The sequence below is a fragment of the Heterodontus francisci genome, chromosome 4 (genome assembly GCF_036365525.1).
Source record: "Heterodontus francisci isolate sHetFra1 chromosome 4, sHetFra1.hap1, whole genome shotgun sequence".
Lineage (NCBI taxonomy): Eukaryota > Metazoa > Chordata > Chondrichthyes > Heterodontiformes > Heterodontidae > Heterodontus > Heterodontus francisci.
Window position 1 is genome coordinate 158810351 of NC_090374.1, and position 16036 is coordinate 158826386.

General features: G+C 40.1%; 1 protein-coding gene across 5 annotated transcripts in view; it reads left to right on the top strand.

The window, feature by feature from the left end:
• The window catches only part of gak (cyclin G associated kinase), a 134521-nt gene that overhangs the window by 89135 nt on the left and 29350 nt on the right, over positions 1-16036 (top strand). For all 5 annotated transcript variants that reach the window (XM_068030463.1, XM_068030464.1, XM_068030465.1 and 2 more), the window contains 5 exons: positions 4476-4670; positions 6870-6987; positions 8651-8730; positions 11366-11559; positions 15498-15653. In XM_068030463.1, coding sequence (XP_067886564.1) covers positions 4476-4670; positions 6870-6987; positions 8651-8730; positions 11366-11559; positions 15498-15653 — 743 coding nt within the window. The remainder of the gene's footprint in view (positions 1-4475; positions 4671-6869; positions 6988-8650; positions 8731-11365; positions 11560-15497; positions 15654-16036) is intronic.

Sequence of the window (16036 nt, forward strand, 5' to 3'; positions counted from 1 at the left end):
CACTATCGTCTTTATGTCATCCTTTATTAGCAGGCCTACTCTTTCTCCAACCCCTTTTCCCTTTTGTCTGTCTTTTCAAAATGCTAAGTATTCTGTAATATTTAGTTCCCAACCTTGGTCACCATGCAACCACGTCTCCGTAATGGCTTTTATATCAAACCCATTTATCTCTATTTGTGCCATTAATTGTTGATCTTGATACGAATGCCTCATGCATTCCGATAAAGAGTCTTTAATTTAACTTTCTACCATTTTTCCCTGAATTGACTTTATTCACTGATGTACTGTTAATTAAACCTTTTGTCCCTTTCCGTCCCACTCTGCTTATTTTTACCCAAAATGCTACAATGCTTTGTGGCCTTGACTTTTCACTTTAAATTTATAAATTTCCCCTCAGTTGAATCCTTCCCCTCCTTTATAGGTTAAAGTCCTATCTATAGACCTAGTTAGTCGATTGCCAGGACACTTGTCCCAGCTAGTTTAAGTGCAGCCCGTCCAAAAGGAACAGCTCCTTCTTTCCCCAGTATTGGTGCTAGTGCCACATGAATCGAAGCCCCTTTCTCCCCACCAATCCTTGAGCCACATAATAAAAACTCTTTCACCTATACCAATTTGTGCGTGGCTCAGATGGTAATCCAGAGATTATTATTTTAAAGGTTCTGCTTTTTTAATTTGGATCCTAGCTCCTCAAACTCCCTTAGCAGAACTTCATTCCTTGTTCTGCCTATGTTGTTGGTTCCTAGGTGGACCATGACAATTGGATTCTCTCCCTCCTACTCCAAGTTCTTTTCTAGCCGCGAAGAGATGTCCTTAACCCTGGCACTGGGCAGGCAACACAATCTTTGGAACTCCCGGTTGCAGCTGCTGAGAGAAGTATTTGACCCCCTGACTATACTGTCTCCTGCCATTATCATGTTCATTTTCTGCCTCTCTATTTGAATGGTCTGCCGTACCATGGTCAGTTTGCTCATCCATCCCACAGACTTCGTCCTCATCCGCACAGGCACCAAGAAGCTCATACCTGTTGGTTCAGGGCAAAGGCCAAAGCTCCTCCTGCACTGCACCTCGGGTCCCCTTACTTGCCTGACTTGGAGTCATACCCTCCCATCCCTGACCACTAGCCAGAACTGTAACTGGAGCTCCCCTGCTGCAGCTGCAGCAGGGGGGGGGGACTCTGGAGAGCATTGCAACCTTAGATAGCGACATCTGCAGTAATTGTCTACATCATATGGAACTTCAGCTCAGAGCTGTTGAGCAGGAATTCGAGATGCAGGAATTACAGGGCTTCAGGGAGAGGGAATGTTACCTGAACACTTTGATCCAGGAGGCAGGCACGCTCCTTAGTGGTACAGTTCTGGCTAGTGGTCAGGGATGGGAGGGTATGACTCCAAGGGCGGCACAGTGGTAAGCACCGCAGCCTCACAGCTCCAGCGACCCAGGTTGAATTCTGGGTACTGCCTGTGTGGAGTTTGCAAGTTCTCCCTGTGTTTGCGTGGGTTTCCTCCGGGTGCTCCGGTTTCCTCCCACATGCCAAAGACTTGCAGGTTGATAGGTAAATTGGCCATTATAAATTGCCCCTAGTTTAGGTAGGTGGTAGGGAAATATAGGGACAGGTGGGGATGTGGTAGGAATATGGGATTAGTGTAGCATTAATATAAATGGGTGGTTGATGGTCGGCACAGACTCGGTGGGCCGAAGGGCCTGTTTCAGTGCTGTATCTCTCAACTAAAAATTACTTAGAGATCTCACTTAATGAACACAAAAATAGGTACCAAGAGCGTACAGAAAACTTATTTTGTAGGATCTCACAGAATTTGATATAATCTTTGCTTTTAGCTATGTTTTTATATCTAGTTAAAGATGAATGAGACTATCCACAGTGTGGCAGGATATTAATGCATATCTTTCATTCTCTTTGAGATGAGTTATTTGGTTTTAGCTTTATTGCAGGGAGGGAGACCACCTTATTTGGCAGGTTAGGTGTGTCACCTTTTTTTGTTCTTTCATGCGATTTGGGCATCATAGGCAAGGCCAGCATTTGTTGCCCAACCCTAATTGCCCTTGACAACTGAGTGGCTTTGTTAGGCCATTTCAGAGGGCAGTTAAGAGTCAATCACATTACTGTGGGTGTGGGGTCACATGTAGGCCAGACCAGGTAAGGACGACAGATTACCTTCCCTAAAGGACATTAGTGAACCAGGTGGGTTTTTATGGCAATCGATGATGGCTTCATCACACCATTACTGAGACTAGCTTTCAATTCTCGAGTTTTTTAATTAATATAATTAATGTAATATATAACATCCCAGTGATAAAGCTCTGAATAACTCATCTCAAAGAGTTAGAATGAAAGATATGTGTTAATATAATTATATTAATTTTAAAAAGCTCTAGTATTGAAAGCTAGCCTCTAATGGTGCCATGAAACGATCATTGTTTATCATAAAAGCCCATCTGGTTCACTAATGTCCTTTAGGCAAAGAAATTTGCCCATCCTTACCTGATCTGACCAACATGTGACACCAGCTGCCACGGTGGGATTTGAACCTGTGTCCCTGGGGCATTAGCCTGGGCCCCGGATTACTAATTTAGTGACATTACCATTATGCCACCATCTCCCCTTATAGAGGTAAATGCTTGTTCCCTTGACTGGGTAATAACGCTGAGCTTGGAGTAAATAGGTTAGAATAGGAGGGTCTTCCCATTGGTTTGTATTGTGCTACAAGCTCACAAAAAGTCAGTACAGGATGTTTGCTCATCACTAAATCATGACTGCCCAGTTTAGCATAAATGTTTGATCTGTTGAAACTATCCATGTATCCTTGTAATTCCAGGATATAAATTATCAAGGGGACACTAATTAATGAGTCCATTCATAAATTCAGTTTGCAAATAGATTTTTTATGTAAGTGACTATTTCTGACCCTTATCAGAGAATATTAAAACTTCTTATTGTGTGCGTCCATTTAAAAAAAGCACAAGCAATTCTATTCACAAAAATAATTATTTATAGAAGCAAGTAGTGTAGGCGAAGTATTGAACGTCCAATACAATACCAAAAGTCTAGAAGCAGCTCACAAGGGTGATAATTAAACTACTAAGTCAGGCAAGATTTTTGAATGCTCCTTATAGAACCTAAGAAGTATTCCTCAGAGAAATAAGGAAGCTTGCTCAGTGAAAACTGAATATAGCCTTTTGTGTGAGTTATGCAAATGTAGAGTCAGCCACTGGAGCTTAATTCATCTGGTGCACCACGGCAAGAGAAACTGAACTGAGTCACAGTGAACAGTCCTGTAATATTTATGACTATAGTTCATCAAAGCAGTTTTCTTTCTGATATGTTTCAGCAACCTGCCCTGATGAGATTATAAACAAATACACAGTTCACACAATAACTCAGTAAGATAACAGTACCACAACTCCAAGGGCCCACCCCAACCCCGCCTTTTACAGACTACTGAGAGACCTAACACAAGGGCTTGTCCACCCCTGGCTGTCAGGTGATCCCAAGTAGTACCTTCCCATGCAATGCAGCCAAAGCCCAGCCTCATTGAGTGCTCCCGGATGTCTGGTAAATCTCATGACTTTAACCTTGCTCTACTGCCAAACCACCCCAAACCCTGCTGGGCCCCTTCCCCAGGTTCAGTTCTTCCACACCCACTGATTTCCCCCACGTGGCAACCCTGGGATCCATTCTTCCCTACTTCCCCAATTCCTCCCAGCCTGACTTTCCAACACCCCGCTTGTTGTTTCACTTACATGTACTCACCAGCTCACAGAGCCTCTCCCTCCCTGATCCCACCACCTGCCTCCACCCTGGTAGATGTTGTCTGCCATGTTGCTGCTTTTCCTGGGTATGAAATATCACTACATAGGTGAAGCAACATGTGTGAGAGCCATAAAGACGGATTGGAAAATAAATGGGAGCAAAAGATGGGAGTGTGGAATTCGAGTCATAAGCAGATCAGCCATGATCTTATTAAATGATGGAGCAGGCTCGAGGGGCCGAATGGCCTATATTTGCTCCTAATTCCTATGGTCGTAAAACAGACAAAGCTCAGTAAAGACATAAAAGAAGTGAGAAAAATAATCATAGACAGCTGGGGCAATGAAAAACACAATTGAGAGTTGTTGGCAAACAGATAAACAGAATGAGAGAGTGGGAAAGAATGAAACACAGATGCAGGAAATTAGAGAATTCTGTTTTTATCTTTTCCTTCAGGAACAATTGCACAAGAGGTTGAAATGAGTTATTCAGTAAAACCATGGGACATCTGTGTTTTGTTGAAATACCTGAAACAAAATTTTAATTGTATTAATAACTGTAACTACTGAGTATGAACAAGGCCTTGAATTTTCAGATTGACCAGTCTGAGATTGTACTGGCAAAGTACACTCTGTTCAGTTACTAGCAGGAATGCTATAGTTTACTGCTGTGCTACTAGATAGTTGTACCTTTTTCCTTGTGTTTATAGGTATGTGGAATACATGTGTGACATGATGGCTGAAGAGCCTATAATTCCCCACAACAAACCCATCATGATCAAATCAATTGTGATGACACCTGTCCCTTTATTTAATAAACAACGTAATGCTTGCCGCCCGTTCTGCGAGATATACGTGGGTGATGATCGAGTAATGACCACTTCTGAAGAATACGATAAATTGAAGTAAGTACTGTTTATTTATCTAGTTATCTGTAGTTTATTGGCAGTTCATATAATAGTGATCATAATATGATTGAGTTAAATGTAGCATTTGAAATGGAGAAATGCAAAACAGATACTAAGGTTCGAGATTTAGGTAAGGCTGGCTTCACTACAGTGTGACAGACTATTCACAGTAAACTGGACGAATCTATTAATGGGTAAAACAACAGATCAATGGGAAGTGTTCAAAAAAGAATTTAATGTGATACAGAACCAATTTATACCCCAAAGGGGCAAGAGCTCCACTTGCCAAAAAAAACCAACTAAAAAGATAAGCAATAACATAAACATCAAAGAAAACGCATACAAAAAATGCAAAACATAGCACAGATCCTGACGAATGGGAAAGATACAAACAACAGCAAAGGGTGTCAAAACAGTAAGAGCTACAAAAAGGGAAGAATGAAAAGAAACTTGCAAGAGAATCAGTCAAAAAGAACAATTTTTACAATTATATGAGGAAAATAGAGGGTGGGTCAGGAGCAATGTGGGCCCCTTAAAAACTGCGAACGGTTATATTGTCAATGAAAATAAGGAAATGGCATGATTGTATTCCCTGGAATTTAGAAGATTAAGTTGTGATTTGATCAAAGTTTTCAAGATATTAAGAGAACAGATAGGGTAGATAGAAACTTTTTCTGTTGTTTGGAGAGTCTTGGACTAGGGGGCATAGTCTAAAAATTAGATCACCCATGTGATCTCTGTTTCAATCCGACTAGACTGATGGGATGAAAGTCTCATCTCTCTATTGGCCAAAAGGGATAATTCAGCCACTTTGCAGCAGCAGGGTTTGTCACGGCAAAACTATCTGTAATTTTCCCCTAAATTGGCAAACTCACACAGCTATAATATGGCTATTATAGAAAGTGCTGGTGCATCACATTGTTGTGACTGATAGAGTAGCAGCTATGTGCAACATGCTGCTCCATACTGATCAGGGAAGATCAAAGATCAAACCTAGTTCATTGATGAAATCTTCAGTTACATGTACTTCCCTTTTTCTCCCAAATCCTGCTTGGTGACAGTTAACTCCCCACCCTCCCTGATTTTGTGAAGTACCTTGGGATGTTTCACTACATTTAATGTAAGTTGTTGCATAGAGTCAGCTTAAATCAGCTGGGCAATGGTATGGCAGCCAATGCAAGACTGTGTGTATATGATCTGAAAAGGGAAAAGATTGACTGAGGTTCGCCAATCACTATCTAACACTTGGCTGTCCAATATACGGCCAACGGGCCAGACTCCGGCCTGCCAAAAGTTTCCATCTGGCCCATGGATGTAAACTGCCGGAATGTCAAGCACCTTGGCAGATGCCTATAGGTTTGTTAGGACCCCGCTACCACACAATATGGCTGCACCCAGCAGCGAGGCCGCATTCACAGCCTGCCTCTATTATGCATATTTGCAGGGAGTGGAGGGAGGAGAAGGAGTGGAGAGTGAAGGAAAGAGAGACAGAAGAGAGGGTGCAGAGAGACAGATAGAGAGGGAGGGGAGAGAGACAGACAAACATAGTGGGGGGGGCGGCAGCAAGAGAGATCAAGATCAGTCCTGACAGATGGACATCTATCCGGAATACTGCGCATCATTACGTCAAGTGTGCGGGCAGAGATTGAGTACTTAGGCAAGCAAAAACAATGCCAGGTATGTCACTAAATCAGTGATCAGTGTTCAACATAGTGACGAGAAAGTAAATTAATAAATTAGTCTTCTAATTTGAAGCTTCCTCACAAAAATGCACATTTGTTGTTTTGATCAATAGTAAATAAATTTTTAATGCCTTTACCTTTGCAAAATTTTTTCAGCAGCCCCCTATATAGGACAAAAATTGTAATGTGGCCCCCCACAAGTAAAGGTTGGACACCCCTGATCTAACATCTCCTCTTGGAAGTGCATAGGTACCAGATGAGAGCAATATTAGGCTTAGCTGTGATGACACTGGCAAAACAGCCCATTAACATTACATATCCTAATGTTATTTTTTCCTGACTTAGTGCTGCTAATGTTAAATGGAACTGCCATTGAAGCATTGGATTTGTCAGACTGTTCAACATGAAAAATACTAATCTCAGATGATTTGTGATAGAGATTTTTTTTGTTAACAAGAATTAGATTGTACCTGGTATTGTGGCGGATGGATTACCTGGCATCTATTTCTTTCAGGGAATTTAAAATGGAAGATGGCAAGGCAATAATTCCACTGGGTTTAAACGTCCACGGCGATGTCCTCATTGTGATCTTTCATGCCAGATCAACACTTGGAGGAAGACTGCAGGCAAAGGTACAGAAAATCTGAAGAATTCTTAATTCACTTATTCTGGTAGTGGTGAAAAAAACACTGTTAACTCTGCAAATTGATTTAACTTCAGTATTTTGCTTGACAAGAGGATCTGAATTCACTCTCTAATGCTGATATACTGGCAAGAAGAGATGGGCATGTAGAAATTGATTTAGTGAATATATTTTTTCATATGGTCTTGGTTCCCTGTAAGATGTGTTGGATGTGCAGCATTTCATGACCAGCCAATTTCATAAATAGGAACATAGGAACAGTCGGCTATTTAGCCCCTCGATCCTGCTCCGCCGTTCAATGAGATCAAAGCTGATCTGCGACCTAAATCCATATACCCACCTTTGCCTGATATCCCGTAATATCTTTCATTAACAAAAATCTATCAAACTCAGTTTTAAATATAAAATTGATCTAGCATCAATTGCCATTTGTGGAAGAGAGTTACAAACTTCTACCACACTTTGCGTGTAGAACTAGAACTGTTTCCCAGTTTCACTCTTGAAAGGTCTGGCTTTAATGTTTAGACTGTGCCCTCAGTCTGAGACTCCCCTACTAGCAGAAATTGTTTCTCTTTATCTACCCTATCTGTTCCCCTTAATACTACCTTGAAAACTTTGATCAAATCACCACTTAATCTTCTAAATTCCAGGGAATAAAAGCCCACATTTCCTTTATTTTCATTGACAATATTACCACTATCAGTTTTTAATAGGCCCACATTGCTCCTGACCCTCCTCATTTTTCCCAATGTAATTGTAAAAATATTTAGTGTTGATTTTGATTCTCTTGGAAGTTTCTTTTCATTCTTCCCTTTTTGTAGCCCTTCTATTTGTTTTGTCACCCTTTGTTGCTGTTTGTACCTTTCCCATTTGCCAGGAACTGTGCTATTTTTTGCATTGTTGTATACTTTTTCTTTTAGTTTTATGTTGCATATCTTTTTAGTTGTCCGTGGCTGTCTTTTTAGGCAAACAGAGCTCATTACTTACGGGTATAAACTGGTTCTATATCATATTAATATCCCTTTCAAACACTACAATGATCTCGATTGTATTGCTTTAGCAAACTATCCTGGGTACTCTCAAGAAATTCACTACCTTTCTGACATGTCTGCTTATCCCAATCTACATGAAAGTTAAAATCGCCAATTAAAACCACTCTGCCTTTGCTAAATGTTTGTCTAATCTCTGCATTTATGCAATCTACCACTTGACAGCTGCTATGAGGGGCCTATGCACAACTCCCACTATTCTTAAATCCTTTTCTATTTCTTAATTCTGCCCATAAAGTCTCCATAAAGGACAAAATAATGGAAGATGGGATTAGAATGGATTGTTTTTAGGCCAGCACAGATACGATGGGCCAAGTTGCCTCTTTCTGTGCCACAAACTTTCAATGATTCTTTCTATGATTCTCTCCATCTCCCTACTTATTGAATCTTCCACAGCTAACACATTACACTTCCCCTCATCCTCCTCTTCCTCCTCCTCCCCACTCTTGGACAGCCTATTGCTACTAATTGCTAATGGATTTTCAAAATAGTGTATATTTTTCTATGATAGTTGAGGTAATGGACTAGAAAATGTGAGTGCTGCCTCATAAAATTTGAAAGATTGAAGGGATGTGCAAGCATTGACTAATTATTTTATTTCAGATGACTTCAATGAAGATGTTCCAGATTCAGTTCCACACTGGATTTGTGCCCCGGAATGCTACGTTGGTCAAATTTGCAAAGTAAGTCTTTTTAAATTTAATGTCTTGCAAGTAAACCTAAATTTAATATGTACATAACTGCTGTATTCACCTTTTTTACATCTCAAATTTTTATTTGAAGCTTTTTTACTTTGGTTGGATTGTATAGAGAGAGCCCAATTTACATGTTTTATTTTCTCCCTCAGCATAGAATTTGAACGTTGAATTATTTTGGCTAATAGAGTTTATTCATAATTCATATTGGATAATTGGAATTTCTTTGCACCTTTTGCATTGATTAATTTGATTTACTGGATAACTTTTTAGTGTAATAAACAGCTTTGAATTATTGAGAATAGATTGTATGCATTAAGTTGCACAATATAAACTGTAAATGGATGTGTACTTCTGAGACAGTGTTTTTGAGGTGAATCTGATACTCACCTGATTGTGGCATTAATCAGGACCAGAGTGGTGTCTCCTGGACTAATTTTGATTGTCAAAAGGGATCGAAAGGGAATTTTCTGGACTTCTTCCCGCTTAATTGTCCTGAATTTTTATCTGTATTTTGCCTTTCCCAGGAGATTACCTGGTTTACAGGTGGGGCGGAGAGCATATGTGATGTACTAGAAGGACCAATTCAAATAGCCACTTGGGTTTTCTATGCTTTAGATTCCCCTTTTTCAGGAATCAGAAAAAAATATTTTTAGGGCTCCATTGGAGATGTGGGGTTCATTTAGTAGAGCTGTCTGTTCTGCAGTACTATGCACTTAACAAGGACTGTGTAATCATTGAAAGTCAACTCTTACAAGTATTTTTACAATCAGTCTGGGAAGGCTGCCCATTATTTTAAGCATCCAAAGGGATTAGTTTCTGCAGTAAATTGACTAACGATGTCATGGCTTTAGAGGCAGCCACTTCACTGTTTTTTTGAAGCCAAGAGAATGGTTCCATTTGGCAGAAAAAAGCATGGCGAGACTTCTGTTAATCTGCAAACAGTTATATCTTTGGCGAGAGAGTAAAGGGGGTGACAATGAATTTGGCTGTCTATTATACACCTGTCATGATTTTCCTTTCCATTGACTTCAGTAGCAATTCGATATCCATTTTATACCATTGCCCAAAGTTAAAACTACCGCCAGGAAATCATACTGGACCTGAGGTTTTTAAACAAGTCAATTCAAACTGGTGCAGGAATGACAATGTGGTTGACTCTTAAATGTCCTCTGAAATGGCCTAGCAAGCCACGCAGTTGTCAAGGGCAATTAGGGATGGGCAACAAATGCTGGCCTTGCCATTGACGCCCACATCCCTTGAAAGAATAAAAAAAGCACAATTATTTTTATGTTATTAGAAAATAATTCACTGTTCAAATTGTCGAGAAAAATAAATGGTTTTTCATTGTTCTACATTTAAAAAAATTTGGAATTGGATGGATTTGCTTCTTCAATATTTGCTTAATATAAAGAAAGGTGTGAAGGATTTCACCTGGTGAAGTTTGACAAAAGTGCTAAGATGTACCCAGTAAATTCCATTCAATAAATGACAATGTGTACAGCTGCTTTGCAAGTTGACGTACATAAACCTACCCCCGTTGTTAGCAGGATCCCCCTCAATAAACTAACTTAGTCACAAGCACCCTTTCAGCTTCAAAGATAACTTGAGCTTTGGTTCTGTTTTAGAACCATAGAAAAATTACGGCACAGAAGGAGGCCATTCAGCCCGTCATGTCCGAGCCGGCTGAAAAAAAACTAGTCGCCCAATCTAATCCCAACTTCCAGCACCTGGTCCATAGCCTTGCCGGTTACAGCACTTGAGGTGCATGTCCAGGTACCTTTTTAAAGAATTGAGGGTTTCTGCCTCCACCACCGTTCCTGGCAGTGAATTCCAGACACCCACCACCCTCTGGGTGAAAAAGGTTTTTCTCATGTTCCCTCTAATTCTTCTACCAATCACCTTAAATCTGAGCTTCCAATCATGTACTCATGCCATCACTAAGGCCGCCTATTTCCACCTCTGCAACATAGTCTGTCCTCACTCCTGCCTCAGCTCGTGACTGCTGAAACTCTCATCCATGCGTTTGTTATCGCTAGACTATTCCAACGCATTCCTGGCTGGACTCCCACAGTCTACCCTCCGTAAATATGAGACTGTCCAAAACTCTGCTGCCCATGTTCTCACTCACACCAAGTGCCCTTCACCTATCACCCCTGTGCTTGCTGAACTACATTGGTTCCAAGTCAAGCAACATCTTGATTTTAAAGTTCTCATCCTTGTTTTCAGATTCCTTCATGGACTTGCCTTTCCCTATCTATAATCTCCTCCAGCCCCACAACCCTGCGAAATATCTGCGCTCCTCTAATTTGGGCCTCTTGAACATCCCTGATTTTAATCACTCCACCATTGGTGGCTGTGGCTTCAATTGCCTAGGCCCTAGACCCTGGAATTCCCTTCTTACAACTCTCAGGCTCGCTACCTCACTTTGCTCCTTTAAGACACTTCTTAAAACCTATCTCTTTGATCGAGCATTTGGTCATGTCTTTATATGGCTCAGTGTCATATTTTGTTACATAATGCTCCTGTGAAGCACCTTGGGATCTTTTATTATGTTAAAGGTGCTATAAAAATGAGTTGTTGTTGAAAATGATTCTGATGGAATGATGATTCTATGTTGCAGGTATGATCTTGATGCATGTGACATCCAGGAGAAATATCCAGATCTGTTCCAGGTAACTCTGGAAGTAGAGGTGGAACCTCGGGACAACACCAGCAGTAATATACCACCGTGGGAAAACTTGATGACAAAGGGACTTAATCCCAAGATTCTCTTCTCTAGCCGTGAAGAACAGCAAGCAATGCTGTCTAAATTTGGTAAGTTTTAGAAATCCAAACCAATATCCAGGCTGCCCGTATATACAGCTCATAGAAAAGAATTCATGTAATTGCATATGTAAGGGCAGGAATATGGGACAAAATGAGGAGTGGAAGGATTATAGAAAGCCACAAAAAAACCCAAGAAAATTATAATAAGGGCAAAAAAGAGTACGAAAGCGCCTTGCAGATGGTATCAAGCATATGAGCAAAGGTACATCAAGAAAGAAAGCGATAAAGGAGGAGATGGGCCTAATAAAAACAGCCATAGGCATGATTAGTAAAGGGTACTAAATGTTTTGTTTTGGTCATCACAGCAGAGAAGTAGGACACAGTGCCACAAGTACAGGGAATTGGTGATAGAGGGAAACTTACTGGGATTATATAAATAAAGATTGAAATGTTTAAATCGATGGTATTAAAGTTGGATACCTCTCCAGGCCCTAGACTGTTTCTTCCCAAGGGTATTTACAGAAATAGGTGAGCAAATCAGAAATGCAATAGTTACAATTTTCCAAAGCTCAATTCTATCTTTTGGGAGGCAAACTAAAAAGCCATGTAACAGTATGAGGCCAATTGCAGACCAGCATACTGGTTTATTTTATATGAAATGAATGAATAGAACACAGGCTATTCCAGTGAGATCGGTCTGTTTCTTTTTGCTCTTCATACCATGGTAAAAAGCAAAATATGCACCTTTGCCCTTGTTCTGACCAGGCAAGAAAGGGGTCTAGGGTTCCCTTTCAGCCTTCACCTGGTCTTAGACGAACAGCGTTTAATTTTAGACACTTTTTTTTAAGCTCCCCCTTAGTGAATCCTTGTCCACTGCTTTCCAACAAGGCAAAGAAACCAGCCAAACAGGTTTTCTTAGGTTTAAAGAAGAAAGGTTGAAGTTTATTAAACTTAAACTCTGATTCAGTTAACACCTATGGATACGCGACATGCCCACGCTAGCATGCATACGCAATACACGCATGCAGATAGAGACAGAAAAGAGCAGAAGAAATAAATTGGAAAAGTTTGAAGCAACATCTGAAGATGGTTTTGGTTACTGTTCTTAGAGCTCGCTGTAGAGTCCTTGATTGTAGGTAGGTCCTGCTTTTCGTTGGGGCCCAGTTTTCTTCTTAAACCTTATTCGATGTAGGAGACTTTTTTCTCTTGCGGTTCACGTCTTCATTGGATTTGGAGTTCCATGAGAAAGAGATGGGAGCAGACAGGAGAGGTCTTCTAAGTCCAGAAGCAACCAGTCTCTCTCTCTCAAGCTGTTTGTACAATTTTTAAAATACTCAGGTTGCCCAGCAGGTTAGTCATGTGACTAGCTGGTTTGACCATGTCTGTTTGTGGAATCGGCCAGCTTAGCAGTCATCCTGGAATGTGAGCATCCTCACCTTCACTGTCTAGTGATCAAAGTCCATTGTGGGTTGAATATGTCAGGGAATGGGCCTTTGTCTCCACAAGCACTGTCTGTTAGTATGTAAATGTTTTATCCAGCCACGGCTGATCTGTTTAACAAGTAACTTCCTCGCTCCAGCAACAGTTTAAAATCAATGTTCATATGACAAAATTAATATGCCTCATTCTTGACAGTTGGGGGTCTGCATGACAGCCCTATGATGGTATGAGCTCACTTTACAAGTTAGCAGTCCCTAAAGTAACTGCCATTATCATTTTCTCTTACAGGCTACGTGCGTTCATGCCTTAGCTTGTGAACGTTTGCCTCCAGAAAGCAAGACCTTTCTGGTTGACTCAGACTCCCTAGACTGATTTCTTCAGAGAGAGAGAGAGAGAGAGAGAGAATGATAAAAGCTGACCCTTTCCTCAGTTCTCTCTGTGGAGGATTGGCTGGCTGAACTTCCAAAGTTACATGAAAAGCCCTCTCCCTTGGTGTAGGGAGCTCAGGGCACCTCTTAACGCCTGTCAGCTAAAGCCACCATGCTAGGTGTATTGAATGAAAGCCCATTCTCTCTTAATGTGAGCTCGAAGTCTTGTAGAAAGACTCAAAGTCTAGTGTGTAGAAAGTAAATGTTTTTAATTGCCATATCACTTCCCCTCAGGATAGCACATGGACATTCTCAACTAATCAATATTCAATGTTTCCTATCATGTCAGAAGCTATTTCTAGATCTCTGGGAAATTAGCCATTTGTAATCTGAGTTTAACTTTGTATTAGTAATGGAAAATAAACAATACCAAAAAATCCCCTCAATCAAATCATTGAAAATCCCGCTATGTAACTAATGGAGAACATCCAAGTTTGCATTTGATACGAAGATAGCAATTGAGAGGAAGAGAACAAAAGAATGCAACAGAACAAAAGAATGCAATAGAACATGGATTGAGTGAGCAGGCAGAACAATTGCTGATGCAGCTCATAGTTAAGTATGACGTATTGCATGTTAGATACAAGAGTAACAGATGGGAGTGTGATCTAAATGAGGAAGCTCTGTAGATGCTTGTTTGACAAAGATTTAAAATTAGGCAGATACCGTTTCAGAAGCTGTAGTCTCAAAGCTGCCAACATTAGGGAGATGTTAAGAGTGACATTTGTGCTCCATAAGAGTGGCACACATAATTCTGTTTATACATAGGGAGTAGTGACAAAATGCATATCCAAATAGGGTACATTTCTAACCACAGTGAGTGATTTCCTCATTGTGAGTGACCTTCAGTCTGACGACATACACAAATCTTTGAAGGTGGCAGGACAAGTTGATAGGCTTTTTTTTAAAATAGAGACTTTATAAATTTAGGTATAGAGTAAAAAAGCTAGGAAGTTTTGCTAAACCTTTGTAAATGATCAGCTGGAGTACTGTGTCCAATTCTGGCCATTACACTTTAGGAAGGACATCAAGGCTTTAGAGACAGTGCAGAGGAAATTAACTAAAATGGTACCAGTAATGAGAGATTTAAGTTACGTGAAGATACTAGAGAAACTGGGATTGTTCTCCTTGGAGCAGAGAAGGTAAAGGAGAGATTTAATGGAGATGTTCAAAATTATGAAGGATTTTGATAGTTTAAGTAAGGAGAAACAATTTCCAATGGCAGGAGGGTCGGTAACCACAAATTTAAGATAATTGGCAAAAGGGGGAGATTAAGAGAAATTGTTTTACACAGCGAATTGTTATGTTCTGGAATGCACTGCATGAAAAGGTGGTGGAAGCAGAATCAATCGTGAATTTTAAAAGGGAATTGGATAAATATTTGAAAAGAAAGAATTTGCAGAGCTATGGGAGAAGAACAGGGAAGTGGGAGTAATTAGATAGCTGTTTCATAGAACTGGCAGAGGCAAGATGGGCTGAATGACAGCTGGAGAGGAAAATGTATTTTTTCTTTCCCTGAGTGCTGAGCTGTATATAGCAGCTCAAAGAATTAGTTTTTCCAGTTTTCTCACTAGCCCCTCACTCACTCATGCTAGCATTTTGAAAAACATCAGAATCTTCTGTTGATATATGCTTTCAGTGATCAGTTATTCCACCCCTCCCTGAGGCCCTACTCCTTCTGTATCTATAGACCTATTTAATGTAAACATATTCTAGGCAATGAAATACACATCAACAATTTATGTGTAAGGAACTATTTTGGACAGAGTGAAAAATGTTGCAAGCCCACTTCCTCTGCAGCACTCACGACTGTATTAATGCTTATTTGCAATGGAGAGTCGCATAACTATTGCATTAGATTTTGTTGATAATCTTTGTATTAAATAGGTAAGAATAACTTTCTGAATAAAAATAACTTCCTCAATGAAGGTTTTGTTTTTAAATCTCACTATATCACCACTCCCGTGGGCCAATGTTTATTGGGTAGTAATGATGAAGTATTAGATCAATTTTATTAGTAAAATTATGCAGAATATTCAGGAAAGCCCGTTGATGTAGAGATAAAATATAACTTAAGGAAGTTCTGAGGTTTATAACTATTTTTCTCACCATACAAAGGAAAACCTGAACTACCCAGACAACCAGGGTCAACAGCACAGTATGATGCAGAGACCCCTAAATCAGACCACACTTCACAGAATACAAGTGAAGATGAGGCATCACATCAGAACAGTGACACCTCCAACAGTTTTTTCGAAACACTAAATTGGGAAGGTGAGTGTTGAATGATCTTGATGAATTGGTCAGATTTCAGCAAGTGTAGTACATGGAGGTTTCATTTTATTAATAATTCCTTGATTTTTGTTTCACATGGGTATTTATTTAAAAGCACCTGCTAAAAGAAGCAAGAACTTGCAGTTCATGGTAACTCATTCAAAAGTTGAGAATGCTTACCATCAAATTCACAGCAAAGTAAAACTCCAATTTTATTAGTTTTACATCTCATGGAGCAATATTGGACTACCTTCACATCTTATTTGTATGTAGTGCAAGCATTAATATTGACCCAATCTTCTTCACAGGACTACTGCTCTTCAACCATTCGGGTTAGTTAGTCACTTGAATCCACGTGTTTGTGAAATCAGTTAGACAGAAAA